At 42.3% G+C, this 23,574-nt stretch overlaps 1 protein-coding gene across 4 annotated transcripts in view; it reads right to left on the bottom strand.

Moving 5' to 3' along the window:
• Positions 1-23,574, bottom strand: part of ROBO1 (roundabout guidance receptor 1) — a 699,165-nt gene that overhangs the window by 108,862 nt on the left and 566,729 nt on the right. For all 4 annotated transcript variants that reach the window (XM_066622672.1, XM_066622669.1, XM_066622671.1 and 1 more), the window contains one exon: positions 17,197-17,354. In XM_066622672.1, coding sequence (XP_066478769.1) covers positions 17,197-17,354 — 158 coding nt within the window. The remainder of the gene's footprint in view (positions 1-17,196; positions 17,355-23,574) is intronic.

Below are 23,574 nucleotides of genomic sequence, written 5' to 3'. Positions count from 1 at the left end.
GTGTTTGGTCAACTGGACCAGTGGCTCTCAGGGGATCAGAGGCTGGCTGCGGGCTGCTTCTGGCCCCCGGGGTCGGGGTTTGGAGACTCCTGGTTTACTGCACTACAGGACACTAGCATGTTCTGTGGAACAGTAATAAACACAACTGGTTACTTTTTCCTTGTCATTTTTTTTTGGGGGGGGGGGAATTCTTTAAAAAGAATCTTAATTATGAGCTACAGAAGGAAATCAATCCTATGAACATCAAGAATGCAGTTCTAATTACGCAAGCAGTTTGTAGGATGAAACGTGGGTACAGAAAGAGTCTAACAGACACTGCCAATTTCCAGGACTCTTTGTCCTGTCACCAAAAACAAATTTTTGACACTATCCATCAGTTCTGATTCATTTCACCTGATGAGCCTTGAGGAATTAGTTCAGTCTAGGGCACTGTTACTACAGTAAAACTATCTAATCTGTGGCTCTTTTCCTTAGACCTCCAGCAATTCCTAAACCCATCTAAACTTAACTGACAAATGTCCAGGGAAAATCTATGCGGAGATCCAGACTTTGGAAGATTCAACAGATTCACCTGGTTTTCCCAAACAACAAATTAAGTGGAAAATCTGTTACTGGATTGTACCACTTCAGACTGCATGTCTCCAAATAACAACTGCTTGGGAGCAGAAATGAGAGGATAACTATCTTTTATTCCCCTTCGAACAGAGGACCACTGTTGGAAAAAAGATGCTGGATCTGGTAGTTACTTGAGCTGATCCAGTAGAGCTCTTATGTTCTTATGGCTAATTGAATGTCAGAGACGTTAAAAAGAATTCAATTCAGTTCAATTGAAATTAAGAGTATCCTCTCATTAATATGTTTTTTTCTGATTGTTCTACACAGAGGAAATGGTGCTGTTTCAATAGTCTTCATCAAAGTATTGTGCATTTGAGTAACCCAGTAGTCAAATATACAGGACTAAAAACAACAACAACAGGAAGTTTAAAATATATTCCATTTATACTGAGAAGGCTCTCGTTCAATGGTTGAATCCATAATTTGCATGCACAAAGTCCCAGATTCCATCTCTGGTATTTTAAGGTAGAGGAAGATTCCAGCTGCTGCCAGTCAGTGTCAATAATAATGAGCTAGATGGACCAATAGTTTGATTCTGTATAAGGCAGCTTTCTATGTTCTTAAGTATGATGCTTACAGCGCAATCCTAAATTCGGCTTAAGCTGGCACAGCCATCCCCATGCTGGCTCAGAGAGTTGCAGACATGTTGGAAGGAATGCTTTCAGGTACTTGTGAGCTGGCAGCACCAGCCCAATGGCCTGCGTAAGCCTGCTGGCACTGTATCCAATAGCAGCACTAGCCAGAGCCAGGAAGTGAGGGGGCATGGGGAGGGTGGCAGGGTGGGGATGTTTCTGGGCAGGGAGGTGGCATTTCTGGACAGGGAGGACAGAAAGGGGGATCGGGCCCAAAGGGGGGGTGGGATTGGTGGAGGTCTCCTCCACTGTATCCTAACTCCCTTCCCAGGCTAGGCAGCCCTACACAGGGCTTCCCACATTTGCACCAGTTAAATGGCTGGCGCAGATCTGAGCAGCCCCAGAGGGACGGCTGGCGGTTTACTCGGGGAAATTTATCCCTTTACCCCAAGGAGACCTTCAGCCGGGTTCTGAACGTCATTAGATGCAGCACAGGCCATGTGGCCTGGCTGCACCATGCAGCTTAGGATTGGGCTGTAAAACATCTAAATCCTATGAAGGTATACAATCCTGTTTTAAGGCAAATTACTTTCATCTTACGGTAAGAGCATAATTGTCAGAATTCTCATATTCTTTTTTTTACATCTTTTTATTGCACCTTTGTCATTTTTAATAGTTTTATTTAAAAACCCTTAGTATTGTACACTCCTTTGAGTATAGGAAAAGTGGTATAGGAATATTTTTATTGTTTCCAACATTTCCCAAAGCAGCATTTCAATTTCCCATTGAAAATATGATCTTTTCAATCTTTCCAAAGCTCATTCATACAGTTAATACAGAATGGGTTCATAATGCAGCATCCTAGGGTTTATGCGTTCTTTTACCTCCACTTTATGATTTGCTTCAAAGTTAACCAAGCTGTGCTCAGAACTCTGATCACAAATAATAATTCTGATTGAAGACTGAACACGTGTGATGGTGTCGCCCGGGGACTTACCCTGCGACGAGAAGGACCTGGGAGGAGACGGCAGGCAGCAGGGAAACTCCGTACCCCTGGGCTGGCGAAATCGTGGGGCAGCCAGCAGGGCAACCTGGGGGTTGGAGGAGCAGGAGCCCACAAGCCCAGCCGACCCTCGAGCCGCAGACAGAGGTGGTGCGGCTGCCCCAGGGAATCGCAGGGCGGGGAGGCAGGAAGGGCCACCCGCAGGGCGGGGAGGCAGGAACCCGCAAGCCCAGCCAGCCCTTGTGCTGTGGGCAGAGGCAGCGCGGCCACCCAGAGGGAAGGGAGCCACCTGCGGAAGCAGCTGTCTGGTCGCACCACTTCCACACAATGCGGTAGGTGCGGGCGGCTGGATAGTTGGATGGCCAGAGATCTTGGGCCCAGCCAAACCCCAGGAGGGGAGGAGCCAGGCGTCAATGTTGCAGGGCTCATAAGGAGCCCAACCGCTGAGCGGGAGGTGGCTCCTCCCGAGGCTCCTGGGCAAGGGAGGGGGGAGGATTGGTGAGAGCCACAGCAGCCTGCCCCCTGGTGGCCATTGGGGGAAGCTGCCTGGTAGGGAGCATCTCAGGACAGCCCCCCCACTCAGGTGACTGGGAAAACCCGGGCACCCACCTCTGCCAGGGACAGTGCCAATAGAGGGATAGGCAGGGCAGCCTATCCCTCACCTAACATCTGGGACACCAAGAGGGCATCCCAACTGAACCCCCTGAGGGGGCAGAATTGCAAGGGCTCAACCCCCTTTACCGGTAACCTCATGATCAGGGACCAGACCACAACCTTAACTACAGGAGCTAACCAAGAGAGCAGTAGTCTGTCCGCGCTGGACCAACACCTGAGCGCCCTCAACCTCAACAGGGTAAGGACCAGACCCCTGCAGCACATGCATACTTCATGCTAATTCCCTCATAGAGACTTGTGAAAGGAACAAGGACTCTGCTTTGTGTTTGATAAAGACTTAAGGACTTGTTACTAAGGACTTGTACAAGTGGTACTCTGTGCTGTAACATGTCCCAATGAATGTAAAGACATTGACCCGATTAAACCGGGTGTGCAAACCAGTTTTCGCAACTCCTTGTCTTCACTGCCACCCTCTTTGGGCTTGTGTCTCTGGTACTGCTGCCTCAGAGGCTCTGCCCTGGGCCCTGCCCCAGGGATGGACTTCACAGATGGAAAAAGAAAGATTCTTGAAAAACTGCATTAGATACCCTAAATATGATCATTGGCTGGAAGGGGCATATGAAGTACTTTGCTAAAGCTGCCTACAGCTAGAAATCTATCTGGGAAAACTTGACAATTTGAGGAAGATAGGACTCTTATGATCACTGCAAGACATATGCACACAAAGATGACAGTCAGTTATTGAGATAGATGAACATGCACATATTATGTAGAATGCATTGCATACAGATTGATCTCTCTCTCTCTCTCTCTCTCTCTCTCTCTCTCTCTCTGCCTCTGGCACAGATTGTTTGAGCATAGAAGCAAAAAGTACGTACTTCATCATCTAGAAAACCTGCAGTGCAGAAATTTCAAGGAAAATTTGAGGCATGTCAAATAGAACATTAAAGGGGGCCAGCTAATATTTTTTCTTTAATAAGTAGAACATATCTTTATGTTCCTTATATCAAATAGTGACAGTATTCAGCATATATCTACATTTAAAGAAACAATTTATATGATTGTTTTTACCCACAAACACAGAAGTTCTCAGAAGATATGCCTTTTTTTTTTTTCTAAACACTAAGCCAACCTTTCAGGTCTGGGGAACATTTTTGTTTTCTGGAGTGGGCGAAAAGATGCCCTCCCATAATGATTTTTTGGCCATGCCTGAAAGAACATTTGTCTTTCAATGAAGATTCTCTCCTCCCTTGTTCTCAACTCATTTCATTTCCTCTTAGTGACATGATCACCTAGCCAAATCTGATTGACTTTGTAGCATTGTGATATCCTGTTTACTTAACGAACACTAATAGGTTGAGATCATCCATGTGTCTATTACAAGAAAGGAGGAAGAAACAGTAATATGGAGTATTTGAAAATGGCTCTGAAATGACGGCAGATAGGGAAGAACGACACTGAACAGAGTTGAAAAATAAGTTGAATATAGTAACAGCCTTTTTAGTAAATCTTTTCATACGCATCCTATCACTACTATTTTCCAGCTCAAAGAAATATTAGGATACTCAGTGCAGGCCTACTTTTTACTGTTTGCAGTCACTGTAAAGCAATTATATATATTTTTTTAATCTAAATGATACACAATCCATCATATATCACTCTCTCGAATTTATTCACATCTCATACGGATGAATAGATTAAGTACTTCCTGTGGTTAAAGACAGTTTTTAAGATACATGTTTCCTGGCATCTAACCTAACTATGCTTTGCTATAACTTGAACCCATTGTTTCTTGTCAACCCCGCAGGATCCTTGGGAAACAGCAATTCTCCTGGCATGTCCCCCACCCCCAATGTACTCTCAACAACGATACACCTATGCACAATCCAACAGCCTGCCAGAAATATCTGTCAGATGTCAGTGAGATAAGTTAGAAGGCATTTTGGGTGTGGGATATTTAGAAGCATTTAAGGAAGGCAGAAACATAATCTTATTTACATGAAATCTACTACCATAGCTACTACTGTGCATATAACTATACTGTTCCGTGATGCGAAGTGAATAGCTCATAATATCCCTAAGCTTTCATATAGCTTGATAGTTAGAGGAGTCTCTTTGAAGGTGAATTTATGGTCAGCTGATAGCTCCAGAATAAGGAATGCAGGTCATATCCTCTAGAATAGATCAGTGATTTTCAACCTTTTTCATCTCAAGGCACACTGGCAAGACACTAAAAAGCTCAAGGCACACCCTCAGTTTTTTGACAATTGACAAGACACACTGTGCTGTCAATGGGAGGCTCACATTCCCCAATGATCCTACCGATAAATGACCTTCTCCCAAATTCCCACGGCACACCTGGGGACCATTCACTGCACAGTGGTTGAAAATGGCTGCTCTAGATACAGGAGAAGATAACATCCAAGTGTGGGTGACCAGATGTCCTCTTTTTCCAGGACGTTTTCTTTTTTAGCCTCGTGTTCTGGAAAAGAACTTAGATGTCCTCCTTTTCCCTGTGAGCAGGCCACTGCAGGCAGCGCATAGCCTTCCTATAATTAACAATTTATATGTAATAAAGGATATGTAATAATTTACATTTAATAATAAGCAATATAGTTTTTTAATTAACCACATGAAATTAATATATATATGTATTTGTAGCTTTTATTTTGTCATATACTACATGTTTTGGATGTCCTACATTTTGGGGTGCCTTGTCCTCTTGTGCAGATATATAACATCTGGTCACCATGAACAGAGTAGTATGTGAATATGGCCAGAGAGAGAGAGAGAGATTTTTTACCACATAGGAAAGTGCCCTAATTGGTTGTGAAATCACTGGTGCAAATCCGAGTACCCTGCATAAGGCTGCAAGGCCTAGGAATGGGGGTTAGGATACAGCAGGGCTGCCACTACTGATCCCACCCCTCCTGGACCTGATCCGCATCCTGCTCCACCCTGCCCCAAAACACCTCTCTCAGCCTCTACTATGTCCTCCCGCCACCCTTTCCCAACCCCTGCACCGGTCTGCCTGACCAGCACAAACTCACCATGCGCTGGCGGTGCAGAGGCTGGATCTGGCCTCCATGGGCCAGCACAGGCCTCTGGACTGGGCAAGCTGACTCCCTGAATGTGCTTTATGGCATGTTGCAACACTCCTGGGTTGGCACAGGGGGCCTGCACAAGCCTAGTGTGTCATTAGGGTTGCGCTCTTAAGAAAATTCACCTCTGTATTTACAGGAACTCTGTTCTCATATTTTTGCTATGCATTCATTAGGCAACAACAGAATCCATATAGCTCTGGCTCTGGAACAGTATCTTGGCTTAAGTCAGGAAGCCACTTGCTCAGAAGTTTAAGAAACATAAGAAATGAGACGTCCTATTTTTTTTAATATTTCTTAATTATCTGAATATCCTGTTATAGAAAATAGAAACCTCTGAATACATTGTGAACAGAACGGTAAAATTTAAGTTATGCGCATTTTTTCTTGATTCATCATAACTATGCGTTTCTTCTCTTTTGTACAATCAATGGATGAATCAGAAACAAAAGTGAACTTGAACTGAACTCAATTTCTGTTATGCCTTTGTCTTCCTGCCCTCAAGGAAGTTGGATTATTTTATGAATCCGTTTCTCTGGAGTGTTTGCTCCCAAGCATCACTGCTACCAAGTTATCCCCACACTTCAAAGGCCAAAAATTCTAAACCAGCTGAGGACAATTAGCTGCCTCAGCCACACACAAAGATCATCTGCTGCTCATAATGACATTATTGAAAAATATAGAAAATTGTCTGGACAGAAAAAAAAAAAGAAGTCACAAGCCATACATTAAGATTAAGAATCTCAAAGAGATCTACCTGAATTACAAAATAAAGATAATATCACCATTTGCTGCTGTGTAAGCCATGCTGCATTAGTTGGGCTATGTTGAGGGTAACCTGCTATCAAGTCTGTTCCTGTAAGAATACCTGTCTTTGACAAGTGGTCAGTGTGCCATGCCACTTTCTCCTAATCCTAATTGCTATTTTCTGTCACTGCAGGTACAAAGCAGAAGCCAATTACTTTTTCTTCCTGCTAAACCTGAGTTCCTCTTTGTCAATCCCATGCGTTTCTGCCAAATGAAACAAGCCTTGACATTTTTTCTTCCTGTGTTCTACACGGTGCTGTGTTCTCCATCCCTCTTTTTACAGTCGCATGGTAGCACATCAGCTTGGGAGAGCCATTCTATAAAACACATTAAGGCTTCTTGGCATGTGCTGTTCTCTCTCTTTGATACTCTTCAAGTGCAAGATGGTCTGTTCAACAGAAAAAGAGTCCATATCCCTTCAAGGTCATGTATTGTATCCCTCTGATTTTAACACCTTGGTTCCGAGCAAGTTTTCTGTAAAGTCAAAGCAGTTTTCTTCTGCTTCCCTATGGCTGTTGGTGGTGGGTGAGTGAGGAATACTCCTGTTTCATGCTTTATGTCTCACTTTAATATGTGGGTTAGGGTGAGGAAACTAGCACAAAGTACCTAAGAATTTCCTGTTCTCTTAATTGAAACAATAATGGAACCCAGTCTCTCTCTTCAAAACATGTGATCTACTTTGGGCAGTGTAGCAGGATCATGACATTTGCTTGTTTTAAATATCAATATCCATACTAATAGGTCAAAGAAAGGTGAATCAATATCCATACTAATAGGTCAAAGAAAGGTGAATGCATACCTAGCATATCTCCTATATAAGACTTTAAATTTCCTCTGCATGAAATCTATATGATCTTTCCATTAACGGAAAGGTTCTTTGGTCTTGGGAAGTAACTGATAAGATGATAACGTGAAATCAGGTGCTATGTGAAATGTGACAAGGCTATCACATGTTGCTATCATACTACATGTTGAAAGACCACTGTGACATCTGTAAGAACTAATCTCCGAAAGTGTATGAGAACTGTAGTGCATCAAAATTCCACTTTCACAACAGTCAGACTATCTACACAAATTGCAGTCTGGTGAAGATGCAAGAGAAGGAGAAATAGTTGCAGTTGGACTGTCCTCTTTGTGGACATTCCTCAAGTCCTCTGACCACTCGTGTTCCTTACAGAATGTATTATGTGTGCATTTTTTCCAGTTCATCTCCCACTGAATCTCCCAATTTCAGATCTGCTTCAGTGAGAGAATGTTATATTATACATTTCACAGCTGCAAAAAGGAGTTGCTGGCCCACTAAGCTTAACTGACATGCAAAGTCACACAAAACAGTGTGTGATAAATCTAAAATAGAATAATTCACACATCCGGATGTGGCAGAACACTATGATTCAACAACAAAACAATAGTTTATTTGTAATATGCTAACAGAAGTGCCCTCCTTGTCCCAGGGAGAGGATACAATTGTACTATAAAGCCTGACTGTGTTAATAGAATGTGTAAAAAATAAAATGTTCTTGTGAAATCTTGTGACATAAATAGAATTAAAAAGGAAAAACATCATCTTTCTACTGAACAGAACAGAATGTATCTGGCTCGGCAGTTACTTTAAGATAGCTGTAAAAAATGGAGATTTGATTCTTTATAAGGTGACGAACATTTCTTTGAAATTATTTGCAGATTTCTAGAGACTGGAATGATTATGTCGGTCTGAAGTGTCAACTTTCATGGAAGCAATTTCAAACAGCAGACAACATTTCTGATTATATCAAATTATTGTCAAAACTAACTATAGTGCCAGTCCACAGCACATTGGCTTTTCTGGCTTAGTAAGCTTAGTGTGTGACCAAGCTGTGTGGCAAGCCTCAAGAGACACTGAGAAGCCAGAAGAAGGAAGCCCCAGAAGACATATCATGGACTGGCAGCTGGTCCACAGACTACAGTCTGAGTCGCACTGCTCTATAGCACTATTTCTCACAGTACTTGAGTTTTGAGGTATATATTTCCTGCTCCGTTGGAGGCACTGCTGTACAGAATAAACTTAACTCACTAATCTTTGTTCTTTATTCCAAGTTGTGTGAACTCATGCTGTTAACATTCACTGTTTCACACAAGTTTTCTCACTCTCCTCCCACAGAGAGAGAGAGAGAGAGAGAGAGAGAGAGAGAGAGAGATCAGCAGGTTGACTGACAGCCCCATCAGACTGCGGCTTAGCAAAAGCATTTGAGTTCCCCTGTCATAAAATGGCTGCTGACAGAAGGCAGTGGCCATTTTCTGCAGGAGGCAGAAGTGCTCCACCCCTATGCACCTCCTATGCAGAAGTGCTGGACCCCTATGCACCCACTGGAGAAGATAAGACAGCAGTGGGGGCAGAGGGTGGGTGGGTGCCAAATTGGATGAGGAGGCTGACAGAGAGCATGGATCTGGAGGCAATGGTACACACGGAATTCTATCCCGTTTTGGAACCCCCCACTGTTCCCTTTCTCTCCTTGGACTTGTGACAGCTATAAGTCCAAGGAGGCTCACTGCAGAGCAGGATATTTTATAATAATTAATTCCTGTTGGCAACCTTCAGTCTCGAAAGACTATGGTATCGTGCTCTGAAAGGTGGTTCTGGAACAGCGACTAGTGTGGCTGAAAAGGCCAATTTGGGAGTGACAATCCCTTCCACACTGGGAGCAAGTGCAGTCTGTCCCTGGTCTGTCTCCCTGGCTATGGGCCTTCCTTCTTTGCCTCTTTGCCTCAGACTGTTGGCCAAGTGTCTCTTCAAACTGGGAAAGGCCATGCGGCACAGCCTGCCTCCAAGCGGGCCGCTCAGAGGCCAGGGTTTCCCACTTGTTGAGGTCCACTCCTGAGTCCTTCACATCCCTCTTGCAGATGTCCTTGTATCGCAGCTGTGGTCTACCTGTAGGGCGCTTTCCTTGCACAAGTTCTCCATAGAGGATAATAATTAATATAAATATAATATTTATTTTAATATAAACATTATATATATTAATATATATATAATTAATATAATATAAACATAAGTCCCCTTTCCCTTCTGAAGTCTCCCAATCCTTCCCCCTCCCCCTTTTGCTGATGCCTTTTGGTGTGGCTGCATCTGCAGGGGAAGAGGAAGGACTGAACTCTGACAGCCAATTTGGAAGTGAAACAGAGCCAACCAAAAATAAGGTAGCAATTTCTATATGCTTGGGAGTGTAGATAAGTATACAGAAATTTATAAGACTATAATTAAAGAAACACAGTTTCAAAAACCCTTAAAAAAGCCATGTCAGCTTCTAAGATGTCATGGAATTTGAGAGCACAGATATAAGAAAATGCAGAACTCATTATCTGGGAAAGGCTAATTCCTGACTTGGTTGCATTCTCTTGTTTGGAAGGTGGGAAGGCATAGCCACACTAACATTCTTCATAGTATTCTATGGGCATGTCTTGTTTCCACTCCAGAAAGGGGGGAAAAAAGGAAGGAGAAAGGTGTCACAAAGAACCAGGAGTTGGCCAGACTGGGCAAGTTTATCAATAAATTCAGTTGAGAACAGCTGAAAATGCTGAAGGTACCTGTTTAAACAGAAAAACAAGAACAGAGAGGGCAGGGGAGAATAGACTTACTCAAGCCCCTAACAGTCTATATCAGTGGTTCTCACACATTTAGCACTCGGAACCACTTTTTAGAATGAGAATTTGTCAGGACCCACTGGAAGTGATGTCATGACCAGAAGTGACATCATCAAGCAGGAACATTTTTGACAATCCTAGGCTGCAATCCTACCCGCACTTACCCAGGAGTAAGTCCCATTTACTATCATTGTTAAAAGAATATACATAGAAGCTTGTTAAAAGTACAGACCTATAACATTTCCCCAAATGCAGTCACATACCATGGTAGCATCAAGTCTAATATATTAAAAATAAAATACTGAAATGAATGGGGACCCACCTGAAATTGGCTCACAACCCACAGTTTGAGAAACACTGATGTATATGAACTATAGACTTTATAAAATTTATTTTAAGTATCGGGGAGTGGAAAGATGTTGGTGAGATATGTGCCATAATGTTAAAATACCCCCCCCCCCAGCCATACCTGGTTGTTTTAGCAGGAAGGAAAAAAGAAAACCTTCTGCTTTTCTTGCCCTTCTGAATAACCACTGCTCCCTGCCTCAGAAAGAGTGACAGATAAAGGAACTCTTGCATAATTTTTTGGAGAACCCTTATGAATAACATTGAACTGATTTCTCTAAAACACCTGCTTGGTGGTATGGTTTTACTGTGATGTAGTGTTTTCCTTGCCCGCTAAAATCCAAGCCCTACGGGAACCTGTGTGTTAAGGACACTGGTGTTTCTGTTTCTTGCAGGGTTGAGAACCTGTTCATCAGCCTCTACCAAATCTGCCTAGCTCAGCAGAGGAGCCCTCAAGGAGGTGAGAATCTCCCAGTTTTCCTGCAAAGCTTGAATGCTCCTGTTTCAGGCTGGCAAAAACCATGACCAGAACACTCCTCTAAGGGGCTAGGATATGGCAACTTTTTATTGCAGTTCCCACTTGTACATCTAGTGATATTCCCTTCTGTCTTTCATTACCACCCTGAAAATAGCTTTCAGTACAAATAAAACCACTTCAGCTTGGTTACCCAAAGCCGAAAACTATACACATTATGACAGAAAGTATCTACACTTTTTGGCTAGTCCTTCAAGCGACACTTGGCTGAAGTCCAACATCTTGTATGTCAGTTCTGTGCTTTTGCACATGCTTGATATCTGTAGTTGGCACAGTCTTGAAAAGAGGTAATTGCAACTCTGTTCAGTTGAGGAAACCAAAGACCTGAAACAAATATTATTTCTGAAACTTTTGTGCTTTGAATTACACTTTTCATATGGCCAGAAACATTACAAGAACTTTAGAAATGCAAAGCCATCCAATGTGGAATGCAAAATAAGCCAAATGTGAAACATGACTAGACTAAAAGAAAATAAAATGTATCAAAGCCATCCAAACAAGGACACACTAATCATTCACATCTGTCTGCAAGCTCCAGGCAAGAGAACGCTTTGTCCCCAAAATTTAGAATAAGTTTATCTCAGTTTGATTGAGATAACATAATGATTGAAAAGTCAGCATAAAGATCAAGAGGGGTCATTTAAAACATCTATATGGTGTCTCTTATAGCTTTACAAAGCTACCATTAGCAGCTGATACTCAGATTGTAGATGCTAAATAGATACTAGATTGCAGATACTCAGATTCTTCCTGCTAAAACATGACTGGGAACAAAACTGCAGAGATCAACCAGTTATATCCCCCTTCAGAGTCTCAGACATGAAGAGTGATCAACATTTTAATCAGGGGATATTTTGACATAATACTGTTCGCAGGTGTCTCTGTCAGATGCAGTCCTTAAAAGGTAACTGCCACAAATAATGAGTACTGCCTATTATAATTAATCTATACACAGATGGAAACCTTAACACTGAAAAATGAAACAAGTGAATTCTGTATTTTAAAAAAGAGGCATACCTTAATTTTTGTAGGTAGCTACATGCAGCCCTAACTCTGGAAATTAAACTTGCATGACCTCTTGCTTCAAAAGGCCAGGACGAAAGACAATGAGAGCTCTTCTAAAAAATAAACTCTGTAAACCTGCCTTTGCAGAACTATTAACAGCATGCAATCAGTTATAGATAAGAGGTGTTTGAAAATGGTGTTAACTATTGTACTCAGAAGTAAGCCCATTGTGTTCAGTAAGACTTAGGCGGTAAACCTATCTTACTCACGGGAAGCAAGCATCTCTAGTTATAGAGAGCAAAAATAGAGAATGTCTAAGCACAGAACTGCACTTCTTCTTCTTTGAAAAAAGGAGTAAATACTTTCCTTATTCGAAAGGCCTTCATGTATGTTGTGGTCCATTACAAATAATTACAAAATGCAGACTTCAACATTCTGAATTGGAGAAGCACCAGCTGAAAAAAGGATTAAATGCTTTATAGAAATCCTCCGCTGATCCCGCCCCCTCCTGGGGCTGATCCACCCCATTCCTCCTGGAGCCCAGAAACACCCCTCCCTACGTCCAAAATGCCCTCCCACCAGCCCCTCCCCAACCGCTGGCATGAACCCGCATCCACCAGCAGCTTGGATCCAGTGCTGGCAGGCCAGCTTAGGCCGTCCTGCTGGCTTCTGAGTTGTCGTTTAGCACATTATGCTGCTTTTACAACAGCTTGTGCTAGTGTAGCGACCACTCACCAGCAGAGAACCAGAATAAGACTGTGCATTCAGTTGCCTAGGGCAGCAGAGTAGATTAGCAAAATGGCAACAGCTGTTCTTCCTCTTCTTATTTTTAACAGTATTTATATGCCATGTTTCAACAAAAAGGTTTGCATGTGGTTTATAGAAAAAGTCAAATAACTAAATGGCTTCCTGTCCTCAAAGGGCTCACAATCTAAAAATATGCAGAAGAACATCAGCAAACAGCCACTAGAAAAGACCTTGTGCTGGGTGAAAAGGGACAGTTACTCCCCCCTATATATTGTACAAAGATTGAACCTGCATTAATAGACTATGTGATTAACTGTACCCACGAACAGACAAACAATGATTGCATCTGAGATTACAGATAGTCTTGGTACAGTTTAACATTTCAGTTTTATTTCAGAAGGCCTTTGCCTGATAGAGTGCATGATGGTTGCTTTTTAACCATTGTTTTACTGCTGTTTTTATTGCTGCTGTTTGTTTTATTATCTGTTTTATCGTTGTTTTATTTTATATATTTTATGACTTTTAAATGTTAGCTGCCTTGGGTGCCCTTTGGGGAGAAAGGTGGATTACAAATCCAATAAATGAATAAATAAATAACATGTGAACAGTCCTAACAAGAAAGGCTATGCAGGCAAAGGGAACAGAGAACAAGGAGATGGGTACTGCGTGATGAAGTAACTTGAGCATCTCCTGCATGAAGTTGTTCCACACATTATCTCAAACTCATGCCTCTCACCCTTGGGAAGATAAATACAATACATGCTTCCTTTGTATGTACAATTCAACTATCATGCTGCAATGTGTCATCAGCAGAAGGGATTCACACATCCGTTTTTCACCTCATAATGTGTAAAGTGATTCCAAAGGAGTTTGTGTTGTCAGCTATCAACAATCATTGCCTTTCATAGCTAACAATTAGATCAGCAGGCACTTTGGTGCATCACTATTGAAGTCTGCTGAGGCTATCTGATCCAGAGTAAATTATCTCAATTTAGTCATGTAATCAAAATGAATCTGCAGTACCTTAGCTATCTGAACCCAAGCAGCAATGCCTCAATATCCTTTAACGTTCTGCAGAGAGTTATAGAAACTTACCGAAGTACAGGAAAAAAATAGACAAAAGACAGCAGTAAGTATACGTCTAGAATACATCTCAACACTGCAACAACAATTAGAAACAATGGACATATTTCTAGGAAAGGAGAGATGCAGCAAACACCTTGTCAGGTACCATATATTGTGATTTTTGTCAAAATGAACCTGAAACAAGCATTCAAGGGTTAAAACTATTTGCTTACACTTCAGACAACCACAGAATCATAGTCTGCTGTCTCTTCTTTCACTGTTCCCCTATTAGAACTACTCATCTTTTGAAAGCAAAGATGCACTGCTTGGGGCAGAGATTAATTTTCTGCTGTTTCTTCTTTCATCTCTTACCACTGATCTGTGCTTCATCCTTTGTTGTAAGCCAAATTAAGTGTGCCCCTGATGGGAGGGAAAAGTGTGTGGCATAACTCTTATAATAAAGAATTGAATAAATTAAATAAAACACAAGCACACAGATTGTGTCCATCAACTAATCTGGCAAGACATAACAAAATATTCAGGTTCTGTTTGCTTTTTAGGGGATAAGGCAGAGCAAAACTGAGTTATAACTTATCTGAGCTGTCATTCAAAATTTGAGTTTTATACACAAAACCAAGACAAAAAAAAAAATCCCATGCATTATTCATTTTGTAACTTTGCTCTTAAAAGCCAAGAATCACAAGCCTGAAAAGATGAATTACTTCTCAACATTTTCCTTTTAAAAGGCGAATGACAATGATTCAGAATAAATGATAGACAAGACTTATTATGAAAGGGGGAAAATTAGATTCGCAGAATTTAAGCCAGCCTTCCAGGCCAAACCTCTCACTTTTTGAAGCCAATTACGAATAATGTGTTTGGTATCTCCACCCCTTTAATGTATATGTAAAGTATTTAGATTATATATTCATACACATCATTCTCTACACTTCCTTTCTAATTCATGTCAAGACTGAATAATGCGGACAGTTGTAGAATATGATGCAAAGAAGGTGAAGTTTCTTCCCAACTACTGTACACTTGCTGTTATTTTCTAATTGTACAGGCTAGCACGGCCTTCCACATAAGGCTCCAAATACAGTTAAAAGAAAACAAACAAACCAATCACAGATTCTAAAACTCTGAGTAACCCTCCCCCACATCCTCCCCCACATCCTGCTAAGTCAGACTAACTAAAACAAGTACAGAACTGCAAAAATTTCTTTGGGCTCGGCTAGTCTCCAGGGAAAGTAGCTCTGGAAAACTAACTGTGCATGCATCTCTATGGGCGGACAGCTCAATCCTGAGCTGCCCACAGCACCCAGGCTCGGCAGCTCCGTGGAGGGCTCCTGCCAGATCCTGCACCTCCCACGCTACTGCAGGAGACATCTCGGGAGAAGGGGACGTTCGTTCCCTTCCCCCAAGTAAGGGAAGCAGCCCCGCAATGGGGCTACTCTCTTTAGCGCTGACCAAAAGATCAGCGCTAAAGTAAAGGCACTCGTGTAGGATGCGCAGCCCTCCATGAGCGCCCTGGATCCTGCGGAGCACAGCTCCGCCTCTCTCCCTCCCCCGACAAGCTTCCTGTCCGCCCCCTAGCATGCCTCCCCCTCCCCGGAACACCTCCCCACGCCCCCAGCCACGCCCCCGCCTCCCGTTCCACAGCTCAGCAGTCAGTGGAACCTGGGTGACCGCCGCGTGCTAGCCCAGCTCCAGCCGGCACTGGGCTAGCTCCAGCGGGAGCTCAGCAGTGAGCCCCACAAATGTGCCTTGCGGCACCTTTGCAACTGTGGTCTGAGGCACGGACCTGTGCTGCAGACCTCAGGATTGGGCTCTTAGATAACTATTTTTCAACCAGGGTTCTGTGGGAAGCTCCAGTGTTTCTGTGACCAAATCACAGTTGAATAAATACTGGCCCAGTTGAAAAAGGCACCCTGCTCCAGAAGTCTGACAGCTTCTCTGCACTTGCACCTCATAATTTTTCACCTTTCCCCTTAAACGTGCCTATGTGGGACTAGTGAGGTGTAAAGTGGCTGGACAGTGGCACCAGAGGGTGGCAACTTCGTGCATGCTGCAATCTCATCTGGCTAAGAAAGTCTTCCTCCACCATTGCTCAAAATACGTATTTGCCCAGGCACTTCATTGCCAACAGCTTCCAAGTAACCCACAGAGCTGACTCAGATCTATTGTTAGGCAGATGATGTGGTGCAACTGTATTAATGGTCCTAGTCATTCCCCACTTCAAAGGTCAATCAGGGCCATGGGAGCATCATTGGTCTGAGTGGCAGGAAAATTCCCCAGAACCATCAGGATCCATAAGGCTCCATGGGCAAATATTCCAAATACGAGTATGTCCCCCACCACTGCAAAGGAAACTAATTGACTGCCACAACCAGTTCATCATCACCTGACCCAGAAGTAAATACCCAATCCAATGCTTATCCACCATAAATAGGCCAGGCAATAGACAAGTGATCTAGAATGGTTACGGCATCTAACTAATTTTACATCTTTCCACAGCCCAATGAAAACTTCTATGCAGCAACTTCTTTTGTAATTCAGAATTTTAAAAAAACTTTTCAAAACATAGTTGTGGGAACAAAATGCTAATACAAATATCTTCAAAATGCATCTACAGGGGTAGTGTCAGTGGCTGGTCAGTCAGGCAGAGGTCAAAGGCCCTCCTGTTCAGGTTGATCCCTGACCCCCTACAGCACCAGTGGTAGCTCTCAGTGCAAATGGGGGTCCCCTTGGCTGTGCTCCAGGGCTCTCACTAACCTGGCACAGGCATTATACATCTATCCACACAATTATTCAAACAATGTCAAGTAGGAACATGCAGACATACTATTCAGATAGGTAAAGTATATCCAGATCAATGAGGGGAAATGAAAGAAAAAAAAGCTTTCTGTAACAAACAAGTTTAATGCTGTTGAATAAAACATGTATTGCTGTAAATCAATTAAGGATTCATTGTCCTTCATATGTTTCTAGTCTAGTTTCTAGTCTAGAAGAGCAGGTTTAAAGCACAGTGAAAACGCTGAACTTCACACAAAAAATACTGAAATTCTTCCTGTGCTAATAAAATATAGCAGTGTGTGCAGTTGAAAGAGAGACATAATAGATGCATGTGAAACTATATTTTTAGTATCTTTCCCCAAAACTTACTGTAATTCTTTCATCTTTGTCATCTAGGGGGGATCCATCCTTTTTCCATGAAATTGTAGGCTCGGGATGGCCTCTTGGAGGCTGGCATTCCATCACAGCAGGTTCACCTACTGCTACCATGACATCGGAAGGGTTTTGTCTGAAGTCATCACGCAGTACTGAAAGATGGGAGGGAGGGAGGGGAAGCAAAGAAAATACAGTCATCAGTGACAAGGATGCTGACTTAAGCATGTGAAACGTTGAATGCAAACTATCATTTTGGCAAAGGGGGCAACAGATTGCTATTTTTGCACAAAGGTTGGGCTACACATTCTTCCTTCTTTATGGCTCTGTATGCGGAAGAGTAACTGTGTCTGTCACTCTTCCTCATTGTGCCAATAATTCCTAGGAACAGAAAAGAACACCTCTTGAGTTAATGAAGAAGCTCTCATCATTATTATATCTCCTTAATTTTTTGTCACATTACTGGCATAGCTGCATTAATGCTACTTGTGAATTTTCATCTGTTATTGTTCTGTTGTCCTGCTCTTAGTTTGCAGCTCACTCGTTAAAAAGCTAACAATCAGACCCAGACTTATCGAATTGAGTGGGAGAGGTTTCTCTCTAATATTCCCAAAATCTTCATTAAATGAACTCAGCTTCACAAACTGAATTAAAAATTAATGGGGCATTATAATTTATGTCAGTATCTTGTTGTATGGAGTCCCATGCATTTGAACAAAAGAGCTTCCTCTCCTGTGCCTGTAAATATACCAGTGGACAGTGGATGTGAAACGCTGTCAAAGACATTTTGATTTGATTTTTATTGAGTTTTATCATCCACAATGTGTTGCACATTTGAATGTGCACAGATTCCCACAAAAATATTTCATGTCAGTATCTCACTACAGGTGTGCACCACTTAATGACTGAGATACATTCTCTTATCCCTGTTGTTATGCAATTAGGTCATTAAGCGATCATTCAGTTCAATCTATTGCCTTTGTTGTGTAAACAGGCCCTGCCAGATACTAGTGGTTGCACAGGCTACTGGACACTGATTGCCTCTTCTTTGCATTAAGAGCCTCTTTGTTATGTAAACACTATGCAGGCAGGCTATGAGACTGCCTCATTAAGAGCTTCTTTGTTGTGCTTTGACCACTGTCATATATGTGGCCCATCATTATTTGAACAGATGTTAAGTGGTGCATGCCTGTATTCACCACAAACTTGTACTGTATTATGTTTTCAGGATTAATCATAATGTAGTGAAAAAACAAATGAACAAAAAAATCCCCAAATATATACACATTAGAATTTTCAGGCATCAGTATTATATTTTTAGGTTCCTGACTACCAGGCTCATATTTTTTCCAGTATTGCCTATACTTTTGGTGCAAACTTGTTTAATCTCTATCTGTTGTGTCTTCTGGGTCACTGGGTTTGGAACCATTGAACCAAGATAAATAAATCTATCAAGACCACGTTGTCAGTTCCTCCTATACGTAATACCCAAACTATTCTTTGCCCTCCATTGTTCCTTCCCTTTTGTACCAAGCTGTGCCTGAGCAATGAGCATCCCCTACTCCCACTTCCACTAGTATTGCTAGAATAAGGACAGATAAATTCATATGCAGCTAAATGAGTCAATTCTGTAACCCAGTCTGTGTGAAGAGTAGTGAGGCTCTCACTACTCTCAACAGCCAACAGATTAAAACTGGAAGAGCACAGCGCATGTATCCAAAGGTGCACACACCAGCACATATGTACAGAGTCATTTCTGAGTGCGTTATGGGTCAGGAAGAGAAAAGGTCTCTCCCCATTGCTCATGGAACAGTATAGCCCATGTGGCTTTTGCCAGCTTGTCTGACCCAGCGATCTTTTATCTGAATGTGCTTCATAAATCATAACTTGTCATGATCCCAAATCTTAGATTTGAGAGATTAGACCTGTAAAAAGTATACAGTATTTTAAAAAAATCAAATCTTCCAAGTGTACTGTGATGTATTGGGACCCACTTGTGCTTCCAGTGGGCAGCTTTAAAAAAAAACATAATGCTGGTGAATCTGGCTCGATCTCATCTGCAATCTGTGTTTGAAGCTTATTAACTAACTGAAGAGTGCACTATCAAAAAATAAATAAATAAATAAAAATAAACAGAAGGTATTAATGAGTGCAAGAGGACCATGTAAAGCTTCCTCCTGACATTTGCTCCTTGTGACAAATATATGAAAATAAGAGAATATGTACTGTATTATAATTGAGTATATATAGGAATTTAAAATGGTACAGCACAAGAGATCATTTTTGAGAATGGGGGCAAAGGGGATCTTTCAGACTCAAGATTATGTCAGTAATCTAAAATGAAGATTTTAATCGAATCATACTATGACTTTTTTTTAAAAAAAAATCTAATTAAATGTTCCTGTACAAATCTTAAGTGACTTTCATGTCTGGAGAAGCTCATAAAATCTAAGATGAAAACCTTTCAGATAGCTCTTTGGATTTTATTAAACACCTTTGAAGCAACAAAGAAGTTCAATACCAGCCTAATAAAAGCAAATTACTTGAGTAATTTCTATACTTGTTAGGCTAAAGCCCATCTTACAAGCGCTTTACCTTGTCTGTAAATTGAGAACTTTTCACCAATTAACCAGCAGATCACAAATGCCTTAGGAAAACATCAAAGGACTAAGGATAGATACAGGAAAATATTTTTTTTCCATTTACTATTAATTATTTTGGCTCTAACATTACATAATGAAAAACTAACAGAATGTAATCCATTAAAGATTACTCCAAAGATAGCAGTCATGTAATTATTTTTGCAGCTGTAAAAGAGATACGTAGTTGGGGATTGCCTCAGGCTTTGGCAATTGAACATAAAGTTATAAATTTAAGGATTGCTTCTCTTGCTGAAAAAGCAATTTTTCTTCTCTGTCCTTTATAAATTGAGTCTCAAATGTAAACTGAACATACGCTTCCTTTTGAAGATGTATTAGCAGCACACTTTGCAATCCCAAACAGTACGTTCTTTTAGGTATAGGAGGTTCAATTTTCAGCATGTGTATCTCATTTTGGAAGCTAAAAATCATTCGGAAATGAAGAGACTGAAATAAAAACAGGGAACTGTGGCTAGTCAAATGGGTTGAATGGAGTGATTGCTCCACTTTCACTTCTAACGAGCTGGGGAGCCCTTCAGACGCTCGCGCAGGGCTCCCCGCACCCCCAACAGGCTGCTGCAGGGACTCGTGAGTGCATCCCAGTCCCTGCAGCCCTCCTGAGTGGCGTGATTCTGGGAATTGCGTTGCTGCCTCCTCCCTGCCTCCCCCCTGCCCCTTAAGGGGAAAGAGGCCAGGGCCTTCAGGCTGGGACGTCACAATGTCCCAGTCTGAAAACCACTGCTATACACAATTGCTATAGTTCAAAGCAATTACAAATTCCAGAAGTCAACATGCCAACATAGTCAGTCTGCCAGGGTGAAACAAAAAACAGATGATACAACACCAGATACCTAGGTTAAAGAGGACAGATCACCAGATCTCTAAGATATGGTAAAGAAGGTGCCAGACTTTTGGAAAGAAGTTCTGTAGCCCAATCATAACCACAGAAAAGGTCATCTTTCCAATAAACATCCACATAAAGCCCAGAGGTAAGTATCCAGCTGACCAGACCTGGTGGTTCTTGAGCTGCCTGATCCTGGATCATTTAAGGTTTTAAAGATGAAGATCAGTACCTTGAATCACATCGAGAAACAAACTGGGATCCACTGAAGATCCTAACGCAATGGTGCAACATGCTAATGTTGGCAAGCCCCTATCAACAGCCTGGCTGTTATATTCTAAACAAGATGATGTTTGCTACAACAGTCCCACATAAACATATTACAATTATCAAAGGGAGATGCTTATATTACACGTCACAGTAATGAAGGATGGATGTCAGTAAATCATACTAATATTTGTAAAAGTCAAAAATTGTCAAGGAAATATGGGAAGCTTATGGCCCAATCCTACAGAAAGGTAGCACTCGCGGAATACATGTTCCACCAGCACTACCTGCTGCAAAAGCATAGTAAAGTGCTTTGAAGCACTGCAGGAAGCTGATGTGCCACTAGGAAGGCAGAAGCCCCCTTTGCACTGGTGGAACAAAAAGGACTCGCTGATAAGCTGCTAAGCCCAGGAGGGTGGGGAGGAGTTTGAATGGGGTGGGGAGGGGGGAACGGGGAGGAGATGGGGTGGGTTAGGCAGATCAAGCTCAGGAGGAAGGTAGGATGGATGGTGGCAGTGCACGCCGAATCCCGGGCCCCTTCCTGGGCCTGATCCACCTGCAGATCAACATGGACATGTACCAGCAATATCGCTTGCGCAGGTCTGACGACCCATTGTGGCTGCTGGAGCTTATCCTGGGGCAAGGGGCAAATGTCCCTTTACCCCAGGAGACCTCCAGCTGACAAAAATCCCCTGTGGGATGCAGCTTAGCCTGTACCAGCACCACTGCATCACTGCATGTTAGTTTCGGTTGAATTGGGCTGTGAGCGACTAAAGTTGGTTAAGAAGGATGCTTCTGGGAGAGAAGACAGAAATAATATAAAAGAAGGGTTTGCAACATTCTTAAGTAAAACTGCCACTTGTCTTCACAACTGAATTGACCAAAGATCACACCAGCAAATCAAACACTGATTCAAGCTGTTGGTTTTTGCGTATCCCTGCAGCACGGCCACATCCTCCTGGTCCAGCTGGGGAAGATTAATAGAGCCCACTGCAGCTAGGTGCTGAGGCCAAAGACATTACATCTTAGGCACCCTGCTGTATACTTTGTTACCTTTTCCCAGCTGGAGCAAAAAGAAGGCAGAAACTACAGAGGAAGGGAATGGGTGGGGATGACAAGATTGATGGGCTTGATATGTTCGTCTGTCAGTTTAACTAGGAAATGTGTTTGCCATGTGCTTATAGCACTGCACTAATGAATTTAACTCAGTATGTTAACGCTGACTGGCAGTGGCTGTTCAGAAGTTTCAGATACGGATCTTTCCCAGACCTACCTGGGAGATGCCAAGGATTATATCTGGAATCTTCTGCAAACGCAACATGTGCTCTATCCACCTACAGCCCCAGGAGCATGCAGAGGTCCATATGGGCCCTAGAAAAATTGTATCTTCTCATTAGAAAAAACTTAAAAGACTTATTTCTAACCGGCCTATTTTCTAAACACTAAAATGCCTGTACTACAGACAACAACAGCAGCATGACTAATGTATTTTTTAAAATCTCCTTTATAGATAAATCCTCTATTGGGCAAACCAAACAAACAAATACAGCTGGCCATCCTTATCCGCAGGTTCAGCACCCACTGATCTGACTCACGGTGGGTTCTGACCTGCAGCTGGAGGGCTTCAAGAGATCTCCCAGACTGGAGGTACCTTCCAGTCACGCCTGAGAGGTGTTCTGAGACATAGGGAGGCTGCATGCAGCCTCCTCATGCCTCAGAAGGCGTTCCAGAGGCTTCTGAGAGGTGCTTGCAGTTTGCAGGTGACCTCCCCGTGCCTCAGAATGCCTACGGACACTACTGAAAGGCACTTCTGGTTGCATCTGGAGGTCATCTGAGTGTCCCCCGCAGATCTGAACAACCACAGATTTCAGTATCCGTGAGGGTCCTGATATGGATCCCCAAGGATAGCGAGGACACACTGTAAAACATTTAGATTGCCTAAAAATCATGAGGGGATATGACATGAAAATTCTTGGGGTGCCTTTATTCTTCATTTTGGAAAGAAACAGATCTCCGGAGTATGTGGTTTCCTCAGATAAAAATGTTTTAATACTGAGTTCCTTAAAAAGTGTTCACAGTTTAAAAATGCAGTTTAAAAATGCACACATCATGCAATTAGGCGCTGTAATGTTATCTTCACAGTAGAGGGGCTGCTGCAGTGCAATAATTTCCTGTACCACATCAGAAACCTTCAGCTACACTAGCAAGCTCGTGATTCAGCAACTTCCCCTGCAGCTTGGAGTGGTGCATCAGCTCTTGCACCACAAAGATATTGGGGCTTAAGGCACCCATTATGCAGGAATAATTGCATAATGGAATTGCATAATGGGTGCAGGAATAATTGGAAGGAAAAAAAAATTCCTAATTTTTCTTTCCAAGATTAAAATATTATGCTCACATTTCTCAATTTTAAAATCACGCAGTGTGTATACTGGTAACATATTATCTCCTCCAAGAAGCTGCTCCATGGGGAGCTTACAAACACATCACAGCATTCATTCAATTTTCTGAACTTCAGTAATAAAGAAAAATTCATAACTAAAAAAGTGGTGTGTGTGTTTGTGTATAAGGTTGCAAACTGACAGACCACAGGCTCAATCCCATCCCTGATAGATGCCATGTAGACCT

The sequence above is a fragment of the Tiliqua scincoides genome, chromosome 3 (assembly GCF_035046505.1).
Source record: "Tiliqua scincoides isolate rTilSci1 chromosome 3, rTilSci1.hap2, whole genome shotgun sequence".
Lineage (NCBI taxonomy): Eukaryota > Metazoa > Chordata > Lepidosauria > Squamata > Scincidae > Tiliqua > Tiliqua scincoides.
The sequence above is the reverse complement of the archived record's forward strand: the minus strand, read 5'-3'. Positions and strand labels throughout refer to the sequence as shown.